Source organism: Perna viridis, chromosome 13, assembly GCF_037379345.1.
Source record: "Perna viridis isolate PV_CMFRI_1.1 ecotype Kerala chromosome 13, ASM3737934v1, whole genome shotgun sequence".
Taxonomy (NCBI): domain Eukaryota; kingdom Metazoa; phylum Mollusca; class Bivalvia; order Mytilida; family Mytilidae; genus Perna; species Perna viridis.
In genome coordinates, this window is record NC_142457.1 from 26418730 (window position 1) to 26442644 (window position 23915).

A 23915-nucleotide genomic window follows, 5' to 3' on the forward strand; every position below is an offset into this window, starting at 1 on the left:
TATTCCATCCATTGAAATATCTTGATTATCTTTAAATAAACATTATTTTTGTTAATGTAATAAGCGGCAGTGTCAGGTTGAAAGTTGACAGGTACATCCAGCTCCACCGCCTCCTAAAGATTTTCCGTCTCCAGGACGAACTGAGGGATGACAGCCGCACTTGAATGATATGGGCGAATACTATGGAGACGATTTCTCAGGGGAGTCATAAGCAAGACAAAAAGGTGTGTCTCCAGTTATCAAAATTTGGTAACATCTTGTTGTTTTTTCCCTCTTTATCGACTTCTAAATGGCTAGTGAACCAAGAGACATGAACTTATTTACATAGGTTTCCTTCTGTCCTCCTGTTTAAGGGATCATAATTCCAATTATTGTCCTGTTTAGGGAGTTCATCCTGACTATTGTTATGATGATGTATATGGCATTATGGGTGGATCAGATATTCCATTTTACTACATGTAATGATGTATGTTGTTTCCTGGCCTCATGCTCAGGAGATCAAGCTCCCATTAAAAAGTATGAAAAGAAAACTATAAATTCATGTGAATGTCTAAAGATTGACATATACACAATATATAGTGCTCAACAACCCAGCCCCAGGTACATGAATTAGAATTACTTTATATGCACATGTACTTCTGCTGTTTTATACAACCTTTAATTAGCGTGATAGAGCAATAAGAAGATTGGAAAACTGACTTCATTACCATACCAGCTATACCTGCAGGTATTATGGAAACAGTTGAGTACTGTTTACTTGGTGAAATTCACAACTTTGAACCTAAAACCTCTGGCATTGTCAACCAATGCTCTACCAACAGAGTAATAGGAGTACTCCACAAGCACAGCTTATGAACTGTAGTATTTAATCTATTGCATCTGAAAGGAAACTACACCTAAAATTTCCCCACCTTAGCAGTCCATCTACCTCATTGAAAATGTAGCCAACATTAAACCCTTCAGTAAACTTATTGATCCTCCAGTACATGTAAGTTTGTCAGTTGGGTGGTAGATGAAACAGTAGAGCATGCCGCACACAACAAAATTTGGAGGGTGAGCATTTTTTTTATATATTATACAAGACCATTTTCAAGGTTTACCAATTTTTTTGTATTTTTCCAATGAAAGCCGTCAATGAAATCATAAGGATTTCTGCAATATTGACCATTTATCAGGTAATGCAAGATGTACATGATAAATTTATGTCCTATGTTTGACCCTCAAGTTCAGACTTAATACTTTCATTTTGTCTGTTGCTAAATTACTTATCTTATTAGTGTGGAAGGCTACATGTACATGTAAGTGTAGGTCGTCAAAGGTCTTTGAAATTGGTAATCTGTATTGTTTTCGGCAAATTATGTAAAGAAGAAATGTGATGACTTGCTTGGCTCACTGGCAGATAAATGTGTCCCTGTGTAATTACAAAAAATGTACATGCCGAAGTGCAGGCTGTTTGCTTATTGTAAACTAGCACATTTAATGTTTTGGCCTGTAGAACTAGTACAAACAATTCTGTTCCATTGTTCAAAAAGTACTGAAATGCTTTGAACAATACTATGACAATGTCTATTTTATCTACCGTTAAAAAGTGGATGTTATATATTGATCATGGTACAAAAATGCATCAGACTGGTTCATCTTTCCAAGCCGCAGCTTTATTTACATTTTTTTTTCTAGTTAATTTGGTAGACCTGTAGCCATAAATCTATATTTGTTCTAAACCTTTCATTGACCAAACTTTACAACAAACGTGATGACTTTTTCATTCAGAATTATCAACTTTCCTTTCATCTGTGGCAACATCCCTTTGGCTCCTGTGTATGGAGTGTTCATGTCACAATTCATACGTTATGCCAGAGCTTGCTAAAACTATGCAGACTTTTTGTATCATGCTAGAACTCTAACAAATAGGCTTCTGGAACAGGGTTATGTTGCTACAAGATTGAAGTCATCACTACAGAAGTTTTATGGTCATTATCATGAACTCATGGATCGTTATGGTGTATCCATCAGCACCATGAAAACTGATTTATTCAACAGGTCATAGTTTTCCTTCCCTCGTTTGTCTACCCCGGACTTGACTTTTTATGAGCAACTCGGCGGGTATTTGTAGAAAAGCAGAGGATGCTTACCCTACTGGTGCACCTGGTCCATGCTCCCAGTTTTTAGTGGAGTCCGAGTTGCTCATTTGCTTTTGTTACTTTGTATGTATGATTTTAGTTACTTTATGTTCTTTGTCGTATATATCTGTTTTCCATGTCTGGTCTTTGTCCCTGGATTACATTCTTTTGATTACCGCTATAACCTTGGTTCCCTTGATTACTCTTTCATCTAATTTGAATTCTACTTGCTTTTCACACAAACATTAACTCTGGTTTGGACCCCCTCCTTTTTAAAGACTTCTGAATCTGTCCATAGCATGATCAGTAATTAGTCATTTGTTGAACATTATAGTTCATTTTTGACCTTATGTTTATGAGGGTGGTTAAGGTCTCATTAAATTACTGTTACTGTGAATTTTATTACTGGTACAGTACAGCTTGCAGCATAGTCTGATAGATGTCAGGTATTTATCAGACTATGCTGCGAGCTGTACTGTACTTTTCATGTCCGGGTCCTTCAGGGACTAATTAAAAGGTGTGTTGACTTTTCAGTCTTGTTGAAGACCTTTTATGTGTTAACTATTTTGGATTTAAGATTTCACAGACCTGTGCATTTGTTGCACTTTACCATATTTGTTCTTTTTTCCATTTAACACTGTAGACCTTAACAGTACTTTAGATGATGATCTATAGGAAAATAAATGAATTGAATGGTTGTATTAATTAATACAACATTTTGGTAACCAAATGACATTATTTTGGTTGTTAATTACGATATAGATTTCAATTGGATAACCTTGTCAACCCCAAATTCTCTGAATCACTCTTAATACGCGATTAATTACATATTTTAATTATATCATCAAAAGAGCTGTGTGTACACAGTAGTCTATTGGTAAAATTGAGATAAAAATTTTATTGATAGGCAGATTAAGTGTTAGGCATTGTAAGAATCAGGCAGTGAGTGAAACTGAATGAAAAAACCAACAACTAAGACAGTGTGAATTGACAACTTGTACCTTTATTTAGAATCATTGGACATTTTTGTACGTAGGCAAGATTTGCAGTATCCTTTCAGCAAAATGAACTATAATTTCATTGAAATGCACTGTAATCAAACAGTGTCAAGGGCAGATAACTCTTAGAGTTAAAAACTCCTATTTTGAACAGTAAAGGGAAAATTTTCCAAATGTCCAGATAGAGGAGACTTCCTTCAAGAGTGAAAATATATTTTCAGAATGATGGGTTTTTGACATGAATGTCTCTGATTGTTCCCATTTTGTATGATTCTTACAAAGAATTGTACTTAAATGTTTATTTTGAATTGTATAATTGTACTGATATAGAATAATATTAACATAAATTTATTTAGTAAACACTTGAGTCTTGGTCTGGTTATGTGCCAAAACAGTATAATATTGTATGTGTTAGGTTGACAAAGTCACAGGAGTAAAAAAAGTTATACAGTTTAAAACCAGCTCAACCTTTTTACAGTTGACAATAAAATGCAAATTAGGCTTCTTTAAAAGTTTTAGTGATCATTTGGTCACAATCGACAGGCTTAAATTTGATACTGAAATCAATCAATTAATTGAAATTAAGCACATAAGATGCAAATTTATTTGTCATCAAGGCATAAGGTTAAAAGAAATAAGTACAATGTACTCCTATTCTGTTACAAGGAATAAGGCAGTTTCCTGCTACCAGTTAGGTAGTTACGTAGGGAGGTTTTTTTTCTCAAAAACATTCTACATTGAGTTAATGGGAAAAAAATATAAACTTTAATAGTGCTTGAGCCAAAATGGCCATAAAATATGAAGGGTAGGTGCACGTGTTTAGGGTAGTTAGAAACAGACATTTTTTTTCTGGCCTTTCAAGAATAAACCAGGTTGGTCCCTGTAAAAATGTTCTTATACAAGAACATTGCAATGAATGGGATATTTCAGTTAAAGAAAAATGTTCAATGGTATCACTTTTTTTTTAAAAGGAGTATGAAGAATATTTGAGAAATACTCTTATTTACCATTTAAAAAGAAAAATTATATTTTTTTTTTTTCATTTTTCAAGAATTTGAATGTTACCAAAATATATATGTGTTTATCTTGGAGAGATGTAGAATTTCAAAGTGCATCTAATAGAAGATAATCAAAAGACCTCCTTAAAAGAAATTTTGAAAAATCCATAGAGCAAAAAATAATTGGGTATTGCCCCATATCTACCTTTTAGGATTTTTTTGGGGGGTCTTGATGGATGTGAAGAACTCCCAACTTTTTGAGTGGTTTCTTACCTTTTGAGAGTTATTAGTCTTTGTATGCATTTATTACAGTTCCATGGATTTTATTCCCCCAAAAATGAAAATTGGGCTATTGGAATCAACCTATCTGTGTGTTTGTCAGTCTACAAAATCTCCATATCTTGTTTGTGCAACTCCTCTTCAAACTCTCAATTGAATTGGATTATATTTTACAAGAATATTGAACACCAGAATTATGAAAATAAAATCATTGTGAGAGGACTCAAAAGGGAAATTATATAGCTAAAATGTTTTACTTGTTAAAACCTCATGAACCCAACTCCTATTGAACCACTCTTGAAAGGGAATTTAATAGGAAGTTGTGCATGACGGAGTATAATTTTCCAATGCTTGCAAAGGGAAATAATCCAAATATAGTTTACTATCAACTCCATTTCAAGGGGAATTGTCCTTGGAAATATTTCAATATTTCTAGTTTTCCTGTTAATGGATGCTTTCTCATCAATTTTGCCTTAGTTACGTGTATGCCATTGTTCTGTACCAATGGAGAACTTGGTAAGCTGTTGGTAAATCAATGTCACTCCAAGTTTGTGAACTGCTAGTGAACTGAAGTGGGTGTCTGGGATATTTACCGTAAATGATCTGGCTACAATAGGAATAATCAATGCTGTTCACATCAATTACTCTGTTTATGTGTTCTAAGACATGGAAATTATTTCCTGAAGAAATTATTACAGAGTTCAGGGATCAATCCAATATATCTTAGGTCAGGGAGAACATACATGTAAAGAAAATTAATTGTAGAGCAGGGCAACGCACACATTTTTATGAAAATCAAGATATCAATGCAAATAATATGCATGTATATCTTTTTTTTCAAATTTTAGAGGGGTTGAACACTTCAACTGTCTCCTTTTTGCTGAAGTTTGGTTCCTTCTTATAACCATGCAAGTGACGATTCATCATATCTCAATGTAATCAATGCAATTATTCAAATACACTTTTCATGTCCTAAAAACAACTCTTCCATTGTTCATTTCCTGGGATTTGCTACATGTACATGTGTATATGTGGTTATATTGTAAGAATTATGGCGGAAATTTTCCTACACATACATGTGCTTTAGTTTTCTGTAGTAGCACATAACCAAATTTTAAGTGTTAATACATTTGTATCTCCAGTGGGCAACTTTCATTTGCACTTTTATTTTTGAATGCAGTTTCTATGTGGCCTACTGAAGGATATGTATGAAAAAGTATTTTGGATTAAGAAATACATGACTTGCTAATCATAAGCTTCTGCTTGGTTTCATTCAAGATAGTTTTAGTCCTGCACTTGACCAGAGCTACATTACTCTCAGTTCTTACTTTATCAGTAAGTCAGTCACTCTGTCATCTTTTCTCACGCTTTTCTTGGCTGTGATATCCACATATATGTAGTACTTGTATGTCATATATGAGTACATACAGTCTTGATTTATATTTTTTTTATGTTTGATGATGTTAACATTTTATTTTGAGACTGTGAATACTTCTTAAAGAAAAATAATTAAGTAGCAGTCTTTATAAAAATCAGACAGGAGGTGATTCATGCATGTCAAAAACCCTCAAATTCAATTTTATTTCTGGTTTGGAAACAGTTACTGAAGTTATAGTTTTTCATTTGGTTGTTGCGCTTTTAAGATAAAAGTTATATAGATTGTACATGAAATTGGCACTTTGCAAGAGTTATTGTTCTTGATTTTGTTTGATTCTGTTGACTTTAGTGGGATATAAATGTATGATTTGTTTTTCAAAAGTGCAGATATGAATACAGAAATAATTATCGTTATGTGAAAATATAACATATGCAGACTGAAAAAGGACCATTTGCATTGTTTGGTGGGTTTTTTCTACACCATCAATCACTTTACCATTGGTAGTGCCTGAACTTTGTGTGGAATGGTACTTAAAAGAGAGTTATTTTCAAAACAAGTGATTCTACAGGTTAGGGCAGTTGGCAAAGGGCAAGAAGACTCATTTTATTTTTATTAATTCCATGATTTCTTTGTCACTTGAACACCTGGGAACATTTTACAATTTTGATATTTTGTTAATAAACACAATACACATTCATGTAAAATTCATATTTACACTGATTTGTTGTCAGATTATAATTAAAGCTATTGTGACAAGCACTTACACAATAATTAGATTAAAGAGTTTATTTAGTAATTAATCCCTCTATTGTGCAATTAACACTTAATGTACTTATTTAAGTAATGTGGGTCATTACCATATACAAAATCATCACTGTGTTTAAAATATTATTTAAAAGAACTATTTTCCTCTTTCCCTTTAAATATGTAATATATGTAATTTGTACATTATTGACTCTGTGGATCATGAAACAGGTATAAAGGTTTTATACTGTTTTATTTTTTCTGTAACTATTTATGGTTCTGTAATTTCTGTTTCATTTGATGTTATTTCTACTTCATTTTGCAGTCATCTCTATTTCATTTTACAGTCATTTCTATTTCATTTTGCAGTCATCTCTATTTCATTTTGCAGTCATTTCTATTTCATTTTACAGTCATTTCTATTTCATTTTGCAGTCAATTCTCTTTCATTTTGCAGTCATTCCTACTTCATTTTGCAGTCATTTCTATTTCATTTTGCAGTCAATTCTATTTCATTTTGCAGTCATTCCTATTTGATTTTGCATTCATTTCTATTGATTTTGCAGTCAATTCTATTTGATTTTGCAGTCAATTCTATTTGATTTTGCAGTCATTTCTATTTCATTTTGCAGTCAATTCTATTTCATTTTGCAGTCATTCCTATTTCATTTTGGATTCATTTCTATTTTATTTTGCAGTCAATTGTATTTCATTTTGCAGTCATTTCTATTTTATTTTGCAGTCAATTGTATTTCATTTTGCAGTCATTTCTACTTCATTTTGCAGTAAATTCTATTTTTTTTTTTTGCAGTTATACCCTTTTCATTTTTCTTCCAAGATACACCAATTTCTTTTTGCATTAAATACTGCTTCATTTTGCAGAATTTCTATTTCATTTTGCTGTCATTTCAATTTCATTTTGCAGTCAATTCTACTTCATTTTGCAGTCATTTCTATTTCATTTTGCAGTCATTTATATTTCATTTTGCTTATAGTATTATCTATTTCATTTTACTTCCCTAGATGCAGTTATTTCTATTTCAATTTCCTTCCAAGATGACTGAAATATGGTAAAATCTAAATAATCCTTGATACATGCCTGTAACAAATCTTTCTGTATTTTATCATTTCAAAGAATTATTTTCCTGTTTCCTTCTATATACATGTATAATAATTGTTACCTGAAACTCAAACTTGAAAATTGTGTTTAGTGTAAGGGATATTAGTAATTCTACTTTATTCCACATGCAGCTTAATCACACCAATTTATATATACAGGTATATCTTTATAATTATTTTTTAATGATGGCTTGAGTTAATACTGAGAAGCTCCTTTTGTCATGTAAAACAGAAGCACATTATTTTGTATCACTTGCTTGGAGAAAGGTCCAATCATGAATAGACTAGACTTGACTGTTTTTATACCAATTGCAATCACCTTGTTCCTTCTGTCAATCCATCTGTAACACTTTTTTCATAACAGATTTCTCAGCTTCTACTGGTATTTTTGCTTTCTCGTGATTACTGGTACCGTGTCTCCATTTTTCAGTTTTTTCACTCCTTTTGTCTACTTCCTGTTTAATGGTCAACTTTATAGTTTTTTTTTAAGGATGGAAATTTTCATCTTCTATTGAAAGGAATGCTTAGCTATTTGATACATATATATTGCTTCTGCATGACGAATCCACCAAACAGTGTCTCCCTTTCCCAGATTTGACTGAAATGGTTTAGTGGGGGGTATTCTTAGCATGATCTAGGGTGCAACATCTTGATCTTTTTCATTCAAAGGATGTTCGCAAATTTTCAGGTAGGAAAAGCTGTGATTCATACCATATTACATCTACGTTTAGCTGTAACATGTTGCAAGTTTTTCAATGAGAAATTCCATTTGAAGGAATAAAGTTTTCAAAATAATGTTACTTTATATTTGTATTAATTTTCAGAAATTCCAAATGATACCATCAAGTAGTTCCATAGGTGCAGAATTAGAGCATTTAGAGCCAGAACGATCCATAAAGAGTCATCCAAACGATAACGTAAAACGACGAACCTTGGTTCTGAAGAAAGTCAATGACTCATGGGGATTTACTATACAGGTATGATTAGAAAAAGAGAGCAGACTATTACCTAATAGACTTCAAAGCTTTAGAACAGACATACTGACTTTCAAATATTGGTACATACATTTGCAGCCATTACAACGGAAACAAACATTTGATGAAAATTTATCGGTAAATGTAACGTTCTAGAGTAGTATGCAGGCAACAAAACTTGAACATCCAATATTTTAACAGTCAGCTGTGATATGAAATTGAAATAGCAGAGCTTAACCTACTTGAGAAAAAAAAACAAGAGAAGTAACTTCTCTTTCAGAGAAATACCAGGGAATAGTGGGTAGTGGTCAAGGAGAATAACATTTACTTCCTTGTGATTTTAGAAGTTTGAAGATTTCTGAAGACAGTTTTACACTTTAAATAGCCATTTCTTTTGCTAATGTTAACTTTTGTGTGGTTTATCCATTTTTTATATGCATTATTTAACTTAAGATAAACATGATCTGTCCACACATAAAGGATTGTTTTTAATTTTTTACAAAGTTATGCAAAAATAGCCAACTTTGGGGCATAACCTGGTAAAAAATTAAAAACAATCCTTAGAATTTAATTTCTAATCGATTAAAGCCAAAAATAGGATTTTCCTCTTCATCAAAACCTTATTTAGTTTGGAATTATTTGAACTGCAGACTAATCAATGTTAATGATGCCAATTTACAAGAACTGCAGACCAATCAATGTTAATTATGCCACACTACCAAGTTAGTTTATGGAAAATAACCCAGATGAGACAAAAACAATAAAATTAAATTATTGTAGTTTTGCACTATATCTCAAAAATTCTTCAAGGGATTTTGATCATTTCTCTTCCTCATAAAAATGATACAGGATAGCATTCTTTAGTTTTACTTTGTTTTCCACTATATTTCTTCAAGAGTTTATAAAATTATAGATCAATGGAACACACCTATGAGTTGTATAGAATCAAACTAATAAATGGTTATATGTTAATAGATGTGAGTTGCTATTTGATGTATTTTTTTACTCTTTTTCAGTCCTATGGGATCAAACATAAGAAGACTGGTGAAATAGAGATTATGACATACGTTGACTATATTGAGATTACTGGTCCAGCCTATATGGCTGGTATGAGGAGAGGTAAATAAGGGGAGGAAACTAAGTTGAAAAAATTACAGGTTCTACTTGCATGGCATTTATGTGGAGTAGTAAATTATGGGTGGTAATATACACAGGAATCAGCCAATATGGCTGGTATGAGGAGAGTTTAAAAAGGGAGATAACTTATTTATTATTAAGAGTTATTTATATAGCATGCTCCTTCTGAATTACGAAGCTAGGGTTATATGTGTAGAGTATTGCAGAGGTAGAAAAGTTTTGAAAAAATTCAATCTTATTAAAAGTCACTCTCGCATTGCTCCCAGTTTTTCGTTATGTCATAATGTAGAACACTGGAGCAATGCTAGATTGGTTTTTAATTAGATTGGCAAAAGTGTCATAATTCTTACGCTTACCCTACCGGTGCACCTGGTCCATGCTCCCAGTTTTTAGTGGAGTCCGAGTTGCTCATTTACTTTTGTTACTTTGTATGTATGATTTTAGTTACTTTATGTTCTTTGTTGTGTATGTCTGTTTTCCATGTCTGGTCTTTGTCCCTGGATTAAATTCTTTTGATTACCGCTATAACCTTGGTTCCCTTGATTACTCTTAGATGGAAGAAAATTACCAGCAGACAACGATCCAAAAAATAAAATCTTGACCAAAAATTACGAAAGCAACAGTTCAAATGAGTTGCCAAATTTGAATTAAGTAACCATAATTTACAAGTCCTCATTTGACAGATTGCTAATATATGCAGTTGCTAATTGGCACAGAATTTGTCAGATAATCATATTCATGGGTTTTACATGTAATTGTCCCTTAATTACTAGTAAGTTATGGAAGGATTTGGTAATTGTTCATCCATATCTGACTCCCACAAAATCAATGATAAATTTAGAATCTCCAACATAAAATGCAGGACTTGTGGGAAGTTTTTTGGTTAAAGTTACTACCGGTACATGTATATTTTCTGTAAAAGACACTAATAATAATTTTTTTTCATCCTAAAGTTTTCTTTTATGTAAAAACCTATTTTTACATATATATAACATATTGGGGATGCCAGGTATTGAATTTAAGAAATTTTTCCACTAATTTGATTTTGCAAATACTGAAAAAAATTATGCATCTTTTTAGGGTTATTTCTGAACTGAACTTATAATTCAAATGTAATTCTACAAGCAAATATTAGCAAGAGTAAATAATTTCTAAATCAAAATTAAAGCAAGTATTTCACAATAAATTTGATTACTAGATGTATCTCCTCTGACAGCTCTAGATGAATTGCTCTAATAAATAATAGAATGTATTGTTATGAGGTTAAGATGTGCATAATTACACTGGTATTGTAATTCATAAAAGTTTGGAAGAGTTGTTGCTAAATTGTAGCATTCTTTTAACCTAGATTTTGAAAAGTGATTAGTTCTTGATGGTGAAAAAATAACAATTTTCATTCTTTATATATTGTTCAGGCTTTTTTGTCCACTGTGAAAACAGCAAAAAATACTTGTACTACACTGCTTCAATCATCACAGTACATGATGAAAAAGAAGAGGGAAATGTGAGCGAGATTTTGTTACACCACCACAAAAAGTCGATGTCAGAAAGCATTATACGTGTATAAATTATGTTAAACTTGGTTATACTTGTATTGAAAAAATAAAATTTCAGATTTCAAATGTTCTGAAATAACATTTAATTTTTTTCTAAGGTGATGTTATTCTTTCTGTAAATGGAGAAACTGTTGATGGGAAATCTCACAAAGAACTTGTTGCTGTCATCAAGAAATGTGGAAATATGATCAGGTACGGTAACGTTGCTTTTCTACTGCAAAAATGTTGCAGTCCTAAATGGATTGTGGGTGTTGTTGGTGGTGGTAGTGGCATCATTGTTCTTACTGTTCGAAAAATATCAATTATATAGTAATTTTAAATGAAAATGTTACCTGAAGGAGTGCACAACACCTAAAGGAAATAACTCTGTAAGAATCACCAAAATGTTTTATTTTGTGACATTCTGATACCAAACTCAAAGCATCTTAGTGATCAAAAGTTTTTTTGATAAAACTACTTTATATTCATTGAAAATATTCCCATGAAACATGTGGTTGAAATTTCTTGAGAATTTTATATTTTGCTTCTTTTATCAAAGTAAAACATGGAATAAAGTTTCTAGAAATTTAAACAAGCCAAATAAATTTTAGAGAAGATGTTAGGTACCCCCTTAAATCATCTGTGATGTTGCCTCCAAACATGAAATGTCAGTTTTTTTCTGTCTCGTCAGAGCGACATCTGGACCTATTGGGCTCACTGTGTTCTTGTTTATTTCGCCTTCAAAACTGCCTTAAAGAGGTAGACCTTGTGTAAGGGACACAACTCTTAAAAATAATTGGAACGTTTGTATTCAGCATTTAACATCAAACTTATGTAAGCATCAAATTAACTTGGATTCATTTTATTCTGCTTCAAATGAAAGCTTGAGAAGCTTTGGTGAAATTGAATATAATGCAAACATATCACTGATTTCATGAGTTATGTCCCTTACCCTAGGTCTACCTCCTTAAATCTATCTATAAAGGAACAGTAAAACAACACATTGTAAGAATCTCTTAAAACATTCATGTCTATTTTATGCACACATTATAAAAAATCAGGTGAAGATTGTTACATATAAAACATTCATGTCAAAACTTACACAAATTTACATGTATGTTAATTCACACACATACACACACACACCACAAAACAACAAACGGACAATTATTTTCAGCTTACGCTGACTATCAGTTTTATTGTACTGTAGCGTTATATAAAGTTCACTGGCAGTTGTCAGCCTTCTTTTCAATACTTTTTGCCCCTGAGGCTGTAAGGCCCAATTTTGTCCCATAGTTATATAAAGTTCACTGGCAGTTGTCAGCCTTCTTTTCAATACTTTTTGCCCCTGAGGCTGTAAGGCCCAATTTTGTCCCATATTCTTTATATTTTTTATGTTTTATTTGTATTTGACTTTTATGTAGTTCCTTTTTAAATTTTAAACGTGGCTTTTCATTATTTTTATTTATGTTTAACTTCAAGCCATTTCACGACATTATTATATTATAATATTATTATTTTTTATAAATTTCAGAATAGTTGTTATGTTTGAGGATTGTTGTAGAAAGGTTGAACTGCATGATAGAATTTTTAGACTTAAAGTAAGTAAATTTTGCAATTTCCCAAACTCTGTTTATTACTGCTAAAATTTCAAAAAAATGCTTCCGTCATTGCTACCTTTGTAGTCCAGTCCAATTTTAACCTTTGATTGTTTTCTGTACTTATATTTAACTATTAATTAAGGAAAGGCAGAACAGTAGTTTAAAGCATTAAATCTTTAAAACTCTGACTTTTGGTCAACTGATATAGGTATTTACTAGTTTTTTTTTTAATTAGTATTTGTCATATTCTACAATGGCGGAACCAGATGTTTTTCCAGTGGTCAGAAACTCCCCCCATACTTAAAAAAATTATGTTAATTATTTGAATAATGTAATAAAAATGAGTAAATACATGTAACAGCATGACACCCACTTTTTTGTGGACTACTCTGGAATTCCCCTTTTTTGCTGGAACTTCTTGCAACACCCCATTTTTCTCTTTTTTACATTAACTAGAGTGAAAATGGTTACAAGGGAAAGGGCTATTAATATTTTTACTATTATTTTTGACAGGAAATATTGGCACACAAGAAACATGAGCTGAAAGAATTAGAGCTACAAGAGAAAGAGATAATTAATGGTATGATGTTACCATGAGAATACTATGATAGTTTTATACACTGAAACCTGTCTAAACCAAATCCTGAATAAACTGAAAACCTGCTTAACCAGACTCTTTTTGAAGTCCCTTTCTATTAGGCTAAATGTATTTTTAACCTTTGAAAATCGGACGACTGTCTGCATATGTTACACATGTTTTAGTCACTGTGGTTTAAGTATAGCTTAATGCTTTAGGACTGCTTAAAATGTATACTTTCTGTTTTAATAGATTTCTGCCAGACTCGTGGGTTGTCAAGGTTTGAGAGGATAAGACAAAGTATGATTAGTACAGTTTCTACTCAGAGCTGGGACAGATATAGTCTTATAACATCACCAAACATTCTGGAGAAATTCCCTATACCACATGTACCTTCTTCACTGAAGAGTTCCATGGAGGGAGACAACTCTTCCAATATCGATGAAGATGTTGATGGTAGCTATATATCCTGTTCAGAATCAGATGCAGACAGTGGGATGTGTATTTGTTGCCCTAATGTCGAGGAACAAATTGCAATGAAGGATTTGAAAGATTCTGGAAAATTTGACAGAAAAATTTCTGTGTCAACTCAAAATGAAAATATTCCACCATGCAATGGAGAGAGTGACCTTAAAAAAAGAAGATACAGTATTCCATTTCTTTCTAATGAATATGTTTATATAAATGAAGAGGATGAGAGTACAACATTATGATGGATTGAATTGTTGAATGTTTTGCAGCTTTCCAAGAAAAATGCATAAAAGGGTTCAATTGTGAAAAACAATTATAATTTTAGGGTAATTTTTTTCCTTCAGATATAATTTCAGTTCTTTCAGTTTCTGAAATTGCAGGGATATTCTGAAATACCTCATTTTGATGTTGACCCACCCACCTATTTAGGGCTATTCCAGGAGTGTATGGGAGGATTGGACGGCACATTTTATTTTACCCCACCACCCATAGAGTTAAAATGAAATTTTCATAGCAATGTATTACTATCTATGCTTTGAAGTAACCCCACCCATATACAACTTTTTAAAATTGCTGTCCACCCCCATACATTTTTTCCTAGGAATGGCCTTTACTTCTTTAAAATGCTTCGCATGCACCATCTATAAGCTAAGGCCAACAAGATAACTTCTTGGTTCTCAGACTCCTTATTATCTTTTTTGTTTTTCTCATTACCCATTTCATGAATACATCAATAAAATTTAATAATAAAAAACAAAAACAAAAAACTACCTTAATCATTTTTTCTGGATAAAAACAACTGTGAAGGTGTTATAAATGAATTCATGCTTGTCATTTTGCTCCGAATGACCCCAGATTTGTCTCCGAATAACCTTTGACATCAATGAAACAATGTAATTTTAAATTGTGACATCATTGATCTTTAAATTGAAGGAGAATTCAGTAAGAAAACAACAGAAAAATATATTATTTTTGTCAATGGTATCCATAACTGTGTAAATATCTCTGTTGTTTATGGGGTACCAATAGTTGTAGTTTGTATTGATTTGGCAAACCACAAAATTTGGTTCCTTATAAAAAGGACATTTCCGACTTGTTTGTCTTTTGGAATTGTCAAATCCATGAATTCAAAAATCTATAAACAAAGGAAATTGGTACCCATCGATAAAAGTACTCTCACAGTATGTGAAAAAGCTCCCTTATCATTTTTTATGGTAATGAAAAAGTATCACCCTCTCTTATTGGTTTTCATGAAAAATGGTCCGAGTCAAGAAATTAACTTAAATGGCCTCACTCTTGGAGGCATAGTTTCAGATTTCAGACTTAAAATCAAAATTTACTTTGTCAAAACAATTGTTATGTACAAATACATTCCATATTTATTTTCTTTTTTTTTTACAATAATTTGAATTACAGCAAACTGCCTAGCTGTACCCAAATTATTATGTACTTAGGTTTTTGATTGTATATTGCAGTTACATGGGCAAATGTGCCACACATGAGAATCATATGGTTTAAACCATATGATTATCATATGAATCAAGCACCATATGATAATCATATGATTTGCTATACATATGATAATTCCATGATTATCATATTATAATCATATGTTTTTCGAGCAAAAATTAACATATGAGAATCATATGATAATCATATTACTATCATATCTTAGATATCCTATGATTTTCATATGATTACCATATGATTTGAGCACCATATTATTATCATATGTGGCACATTTGGCTGTGTACAAGATGCATTACAGCATTTAAGTAACATTCTATGTAAGAATCTGGCCATGAATGGCAGAAAGAACAAAATATATCCTGAAGCATCTGTGAAGCAGATATTTTTTTAATTCTGATCTAGGGATAAAATGCTTGAAAATTTTCCAACCATTTCCCATAGTGCATTTTAACTAAATTTGACCGATCGATATCTTAGAGACAAACTTTACAAACACATTATGGTAATATAATATTGTGATACTTTATTTAGTTCATTGTTTATCAAATGATCAAGGGATCAGACACATTATTCAAACTTTTAAATACGTTTTTGTGGGGCACCAACTTTATGTTAAACTGAAACCACCAAATAAAATGGCATTAATTCCCAATACTTTCAATGACTTTTGTACTAGATATATATAATTCAAGAAATCCATGAGTTTAAAACTCAAAAAACATATGTAGTATAACCGTAAAATTCAGTGCTAATGATTCCTAGAACATGTATTTTCTTAGTTTATTGTATCACATATGTGTTAAAAGGTTTTTCTGATTTCAAATCCTCCATGTATAAAATACTGTATATGTACAGGAATATAAGTGATTTGTGTTTAGAATTCATGTGCCTTGCACTTTGTATTGTGATATTCAAATATTCAGTTACATATGTATATGGATGCTTCCCAACTTTTCAGAAAAATTCCAGTAGGCTTTATTGTAAAACAATTTGGGCTGCTTTAAAGAATTGTGTTTATGAAAACATTATTTTTTTCATGTTCTATTTTAACTTAAAATCCTATTAGTCAAGGAGGAAGTAATTTGTATTTTAGCAGACCCATTGAAATGTTGTTTGAGGTCAGCAGACCAGTTCCCAATTTTGCACTTTGTCCACTTTTCTCCCATATGAGTAACTAAAAAAATCAAAATTTTCTGCCAGATCGAATGAATTTTCACCAGATAAGTCCGGATCTCTGGCCTATTTTGATTGGTCTGTTTTAGTAAGTCTGGTATTTGGTTTGGTTGTTTTACAAACCCAAAGGGAGGTAACTTCCATTTTGACAAAAGGTTGTCCTAAAACAAAACCTGTTCTAATTACATATATTATTGTTATGTAACTTATTTTTACCTCTTTGGTAACCAACTGTGATTTATTTATAGATATTCACAAGTTTTATCTGTAGGTGCTTTTCATTGTTACTGCTATATAGTTTATTGTTGTTCATTCAATTATAGAAAATGTGAAATAATTTACATATTCAAGAAGTTGTATTTATAGAGGCAATCATTTCATCTTTTGATGATGTCCTGAACATTCCATTTTTTAGTAGTGATACAGAAAACTGTCCATTCCATGCAAAATATTATGTAATTACATACTACATAAGATTCATGTTTTTTTTTTGTGTATTTTTTTTTTTATAACATTGTTCTTTAAGGAGGTAGACCTACGGTAAGGGACACAACTCTTACAATTCACTGAATGTTTGTATTCAGGCTTCTTATATCAATCTTATGTAAGCATCAAAGTAACTTGGATTGATTTCACTCTGTTTCAAATGAAAGCTTGAAGGCTTTGGTGAAATTGAATATGATACAAACATATCACTGATTTCAGGAATTATTTTCCTTACCCAAGGTCTACAACCTTCAATTTTTGGGGTTTTTTTTTTGGTATTTTTTTGTGTAAATAACATATATTCAGGATAAATCTTTAATCTTTAAATAAGACATTTTGATTTTTGTGAAATGGATTTTTTTTCTCGTTTTTTTCAGTAATCACTTGTCAGCTTATCTTTTCCAAAAAAAGTAAATTGTGAGATTTAAGCGGTAAATTTAGACATTGTTTTTTTTTCTATGAAAAAAAAGTAAAATTTCTGAAATGCCTCGCTACAGGTAATCAAATTAAAATTACAAAATTGTAAACAAAACCATGTGTTTGCTATTTTATTATATACAGTATGTATTGTCATCATATTAGGCTTTCTATGGATGTAGTTGTTTTATAAGAAAAAATATCAGCAAACTTCAGAAATTATTGTGGAAAAAAGACATATTACTACCATATTTTGAAATAATGTGCTTTGGAGTGATCATTTTAAGTTAGCAATACAATATTAAATGCCCACAATAGTTTCCAATGTACAAATATTGACCAGAGCTATAGACCTTAGGAGTTGAAAGCTGTCAAATTTAGAAAAAAAAGAAATACATTGTAAACCAATTTATTTTTTAGGGTTAAGTTATTTTTGCTGATTTAAGGAGACATAACTTATGAAGTCAGTGATATGTTTGTATCATATTCAATTTCACCAAAGGCTATCAAGCTTTCATTTGACACAGGATGAAATTAATCTAAGTTACTTTGATGCTTACATGACATTGATGTAAAATGAATACAAACGTTCCAATGATTTTTAAGAGTTGTGTCCCTTGCACTAGGTCTACCTCCTTAAGGAACATGAAAAAAATGCAAAAAAAAAATAATAACTGCAAAAATTTTTTTTATTATAGAATACATCTTTGATAAAGGTGAGAGTGTTAAGGTCTGTTTACATGATCAAAGTTTGTCATCAAATTTTTTTCAAAGTTTTTTGACGAAGACTTCAATAAGAACTTTGTCAAAGTTATCTGTTTACACAGTCAAAGATTAGTAATTGAAATCTATCATATGGACTGGAAAGAAATCAAGCAACTGCTGTTTGTTTCTTATTGTCATTCCGAAAAAATTCATATTGATCGACCAAAATTCCACAAAGTCCGTCCAAGTCAATTAAAAATAGGTTAGAATTCTATTCCACTAAAAGTTTTTGATACACTGTTAAAAAACTGTCGTGATAACTTTGACAGAGATTTTGATGGAAAGCTTTGATCATGTAAACAGGCCTTTAGGTATGAAATGTACTGATTCAGAAACCGTATGGCATTTTGGGATTGCTATTTTTCATGCCGCTCCCGATTGGTTAAGATGTATTTTAGGAGTATGCCGCAACGGTGCAACATTGTTATAGAATTTCTGAATTGCTCCATAACATATACCCATATTTTAGGGGAATGAATGGCAGTAAAATTGACATTCTAAATCTGGAAAAATAAGTATACTAAAAATAAATTGGATTACAGTAATTAGTTGTTAAGTGTATGTGTTTGCAAGAATGAGGCAAAATGGGAAAAATCAGAAACATGCATGTCAAAATCTAGCCAATCTGACTATATAATAAATATCACTCAAGGATAATCTCTCTATTTGAAAAGACTATTATTTGATCTCTGCATCATTGGCTTTGCTCAGAAATTTTTCAATAGAATCTTAGAAAAATCAGTTTTATGACAGAGTTATCTGAACTTGAAATGTTCATTTTCAGTACATTTCAGTGAAATTGTAATTCAGTGGTCCAGCATGATATGGAAAATTTTGTCTTTTTTCCTTGATTTTGATTGTGGAGATAGTCAAATTACATTATCAAAATGATGTGTTTTTTCATACCTTGTTTTTACCCACTGCCTGATTCTTACACAGACTGACACTTAATGCTTTTGATGATTATGTTATGCTGTAAAAAATTGCTTTTTAATGTAAAGACAGTATGTTCCACTTTGTTAAAGAAACATAATTATGTGGTAATCTAGGGTTATACAGGTTAAATCATATGAAGAAAGTGTTTTCACTTCATCATTTTGAGGTTATTTTCATTTCTTCTAAGTGTCAGTCCATATAAAATTCGGACTCTTCCTGTGGTTGGGTGATTCTTGGTGTAGAAAAACACATGGAACAAACGATGCTTTTTCCGTCTACATATGCTATTTTTATGTGACAATAGTCCTTTCTGTATTTAGATCTGTACTTAAAGAAAACTACACTTTAACCTCCCACTCAAATCAACCAAATCAAACCAAATCAAGAACAATAACTCTTGCAAAGTGCTAATTTCATTTACAATCTATTTAATTTTTTTCTCTAAATTGCAACCCAAAAATTTAAAAAAAATTAAGACTGGTTATGTGATCTATAATGGTTACTGAACAAGAAATAAGACTGAATTTTGTTGGTTTTAGACATGCATGAATCACCTCCTGTCTGATTTTACAGACTGCTACTTAAAGAATACAAAGAGATGTAAGGCAAATGTATGAAGATTTTAAGAACTGTATTTTTGCATGGAATATTCTTTTACATTTTAACTTGGTTAATATTTTTCCATTTTCACTCTTTATAGCAAAAAGAAAGTTTGAGATTTACAAAATTAGCTTGCAGTGACCTTCATTACAATAGAAATGACTGAAAGAATTTATGACAGAATTGTTCAGTGAAATTCATGTGAATTTAGCTGTCATGTGAATTTCACTTGAAAATCATGTGTTTTGAATTTCATGTGAAAAAATCTCATGAAATATATGTTAAATTTTTGTGAATTTTCTGTGGAGTTCAAGTCACATAAATTTCACATGAATGTTTTTCTGTGAATCTTTCTTCCTCTGTCATTTGAACATCGGATAGGGAATGTTGACTCCAACAGTATTTTAAAGCTTTAGATGTACTTTTCATTGGAGGGTGGAAATGGCAAAACAGGAGTTGAAGTGCACTATGGAAAGACTATTGGCAAAGTTTGATTTTTTTGTGGGGTGTCAAACCACAAATAAATACTTTGGAATGATGATTGTTCATGTCACATCCAGATTTTTAAAATTTTCACGGTGTGGTCACACCACAAATTGAAATTCCCAACAAAATGTGAAGCATCTGTTGAAAACTCATGTTTTTTTTTTATTCATCAGCATTTTGTGTTCATTTTGTGTAGTCTTACATTTTGGTGCTTCTATTTCTTCCTGTTTAGTTTAAGGTTCTGACAACATGTATTTATTTATATTATAATTTAGCAAGTGTTGTTCATTATCCCTTGATAGAATGTGCCATTTTCATATTTTTTATTACAGTATTCAGTTGTAAAAAAAATCTCCATTCAGAATCACAATGTGGATTTTCAAATCTGTCTATTGAAACAGTTATATGTTAGTTTTTGTAAGAATCAGGCAAAATGAGAAAAATCGCAGAAACGTGCAACTCAACAACTCACCTATCTAACATTATTATTTCATTCAAGGATGCTTTCTCTGTTTGAAAAGACAAATTATTTGATCTCTGCATCTCTGGATTTTTTCAGATATTTTTCAATAGAATGTTAGAAAATGAGGTTTTTGGCATCTGCCCTTGAAACAATCATTTTCAATGCATTAATGAAATTATTATTCAGTTAACCAAAATGGTATAGAAAATCTTGTCTATTTTTACTTGATTCTGATGATGCAAATGGTCAAACTGTCAGAATGATGTTTTTTTTTTCATACTATGTTTCACCCACTGCCTGATTCTTACAGAGACTTGCATATAATTGCTTGATAATCTGTTACTGTTGCATTATTTTGCTGTCACTGATCAATCTAACATCCCTGCAAAAGGAATATTTTTAGATTTAAACTCCCTTCTAAAAAAACAAAACACAAAACAAAATGTGAAATTGGTTTTTGTAGAGTTGATTGTTTTATAACAGTGCAGAGATGTTTAGAAAGTTTTGGTAAAAATAATTTCTGGTAGAAAATTAAAGATACATAATTTGTTTATATAACTGGGATCTGGTAAAGACAGCTATTGAGCTACTGCAAGGGAAGCTTCCCTGCACGAGTCCCATACTCTTGTTACAGTATGTCCAAATGTGTTATGTAAAATTTACAGACCTAATTGAATTAATCTGAAATTTCAGTTGCCATTGATTGTTTTCGAATTTCAGGAGAGATAAGTGCTTTTATCATATTTTGCTAAGTTGTTACTCATTTTTTGAATATTTTGTTTTTGTGATAAGTGAACATTCCATTTGTACTGTGGTCGAGTCAATCAAAAATGTTTTATACAGTGAAACCTATCTAAACTGGTCCCAAATTAAACGACCTCTTTAACCCAATTATTTGTACAACTTTTGGGAATATTTTTTTTTAGTAAATTTGTGGGTTTTTTTTTGTTTGTTTTATTTTGTTTTTAAAGGAAAATAAACCACCATATGTGAGTGGAAATTGTAATATCCCCCATTGTTGTACTGTACATGTACTCGACCTTGTTTTAAATTTGGACATTATATTACTGAAAGTTGACTTCACCAGGGGAGTGTTTCTGGGATTTTAACCCTCTCTTTTTGTTCAAAATTTGGGTAAAATGGGCAAATATAACTCTGAAACTTACTCACCCCTTTTCAAAATCTTTTGATCCACCTTGCTTACTAGGTTACTGAGTTAAATGGAGCACATCTTAAAATCTACAGAATCTTTGAGTTTAGTTTACAGAGGTTTCACTGTAATTTTGTAGTTAAAAAAATCTAAATCATTTGATAGTTGTATCTAGTTGCTGCAGGCTCAGTACTTAATCAAATATTATTTACTTGAATAAAGATTTTTATTAAACATACTCTCTGTCTTAATTTGTGATACAGCCAAACAAATATGATCCACAGGTACTTGGTGGTCGGGATTTTTTTTTCACTTGAATAAAGATTTTTATTAAATATACTCTCTGCCTTGATTTGTGATACAGCCGAACAAATATGGTCACTTTTTTTATCACTTATACTTTCCATATGAAGTTTTCTGATATATGGAGCTCGACTTGTCCCATATACCAATCGACCCCCATATATCAGAAATTTTAACTTCATATGGTAAGTGCACTATTTTGCTGTTTTAAAACATGGTTTCATATTTTTTTCCCAAAAATCCCGACCCCAAGTACCTGAGATGCACACTAGATAACATGTGAAATGGGATATTTACAAGTGGGAGATACATAGTAATCATGATGCCGGTCTGTCGTTTTGTGCATCAGCCCCAATTCCCATCAGAAACTCCTCTGAAAATGTAGAGTGGAACTTGATGAAACTTCCACATTTCTTTATTACATAGAGCCATTGTGCACCTCTTTTTTATTTTGCATGATCTGTGGGGTTTCCTAATGCAAAACATGGACTTGCCCGCTCAAATCAAAACTCCTCTGAAGTTGCTGAGTTCAATGAAACTTCCGCACATTCTTTATCACGTGGTTCCTGGGAAGGGGAACCAGGCTGTCATCTAGTCAGGTTGGCTCAAATAGAGTTGACCGAAATATATATGACAGTGAATCCTTACGTTTACTTTTTATTCCTGTTTGTATCAAAATATATATCATATTACAGTACTACATGTATTAAGTACCAGTCCATATAAAGTTCAGACAATGCCAATTGTAAAGTGATTCATGGTGTAGAAAAACCCACCAAACAAACTGGTTTTTCAGTTTACATATGCTATTTTTTTTACATTACAATAATTATTTCCTTATTCAGATCTGCACTTTTGAGAAAAACATACATTCATCTCCCACTAAAATCAACCAAATCAAACAAAATCAAGAACGATAACTCTTGCAAAGTGTCAATTTCATGTACAATCTATACAATTTTTATCTCAAAAGCGCAACAACCAAATGAAAAACGAAGACTGGTTATGTGATCATTAACTATTTCTGAACAAGAAATAAAATTGAATTCGGTGGGATTTTGACATGCATGAATCACCTTCTGTCTGATTTGTTTTTAGAAAGACTGATACTTAATTAGTCAAGCACCGTTTATGATATAATCCCCATCATAAATCAAGGTAGACTTGCTAAATGCTAAAAACCTTCCACTTACATTTAAGAATAGACGAAATTTATTTCGCATAATGTAAAGAGGTACTTAGTCTTGTAGCAACTCTAGACAGAGATGCTTGAGCTGACATTTTTCATTCCAGTGGGGTGTTTTCTCGTTGACATGTCCACCGTGCCCATTCTTGTTATATTTTATTCAAAAAGTTCATAACATTTAACATTAAATGATTAGAATATAAATGGCTTCCCGAACCCCGATTTTGCAGCTTTTACGGTGTATCTATCTGCACCATAAGAACCGATTTGTTGAACGTGTCCTAGTTTTCTTCCTTTTTCGTCTACTCCGGACTCGACTATTTATGAGCAGCTCGGTGGGTTTTTCTAGAAAAGTACAGGACGCTTACTCTATCGGCGCATCTGGTCAATGCTCCCAGTTTTCAGTGGCGCCCGAGTTGTTCATGTTGCTCGGTACGTACTATTTTGGTTATTTTATGTTTTTTGCTGTATACTATTTTGAGTTGTGACGTTATTACTTTCGATCAACTTTACACTTACACTTTTTGTGAAATCGACGCCAGAACGAGA

At 31.7% G+C, this 23915-nt stretch overlaps 1 protein-coding gene across 1 annotated transcript; it reads left to right on the forward strand.

The window, feature by feature from the left end:
* Positions 1-68: 68 nt before the first annotated feature.
* LOC148600128 (uncharacterized) lies at positions 69-22115 on the forward strand. The gene is made up of 7 exons (XM_088559171.1): positions 69-224; positions 8461-8613; positions 9627-9729; positions 11402-11495; positions 12817-12883; positions 13397-13463; positions 13713-22115. The coding sequence occupies exons 1-7, from the start codon at positions 165-167 to the stop codon at positions 14171-14173; spliced, it is 1005 nt and encodes a 334-aa protein (XP_088415297.1). The 5' UTR covers positions 69-164; the 3' UTR covers positions 14174-22115.
* The last annotated feature ends 1800 nt before the right edge of the window (positions 22116-23915 follow it).

Bases quoted from the DNA above. Each gene is read 5' to 3' on its own strand.
- LOC148600128 (XM_088559171.1), top strand. From the start codon at position 165: ATGATATGGGCGAATACTATGGAGACGATTTCTCAGGGGAGTCATAAG. The intron at 225-8,460 runs GTGTGTCTCCAG...ATTAATTTTCAG, and splicing joins GTCATAAGCAAGACAAAAAG to AAATTCCAAATGATACCATC. The intron at 13,464-13,712 runs GTATGATGTTAC...CTGTTTTAATAG, and splicing joins AGAGAAAGAGATAATTAATG to ATTTCTGCCAGACTCGTGGG.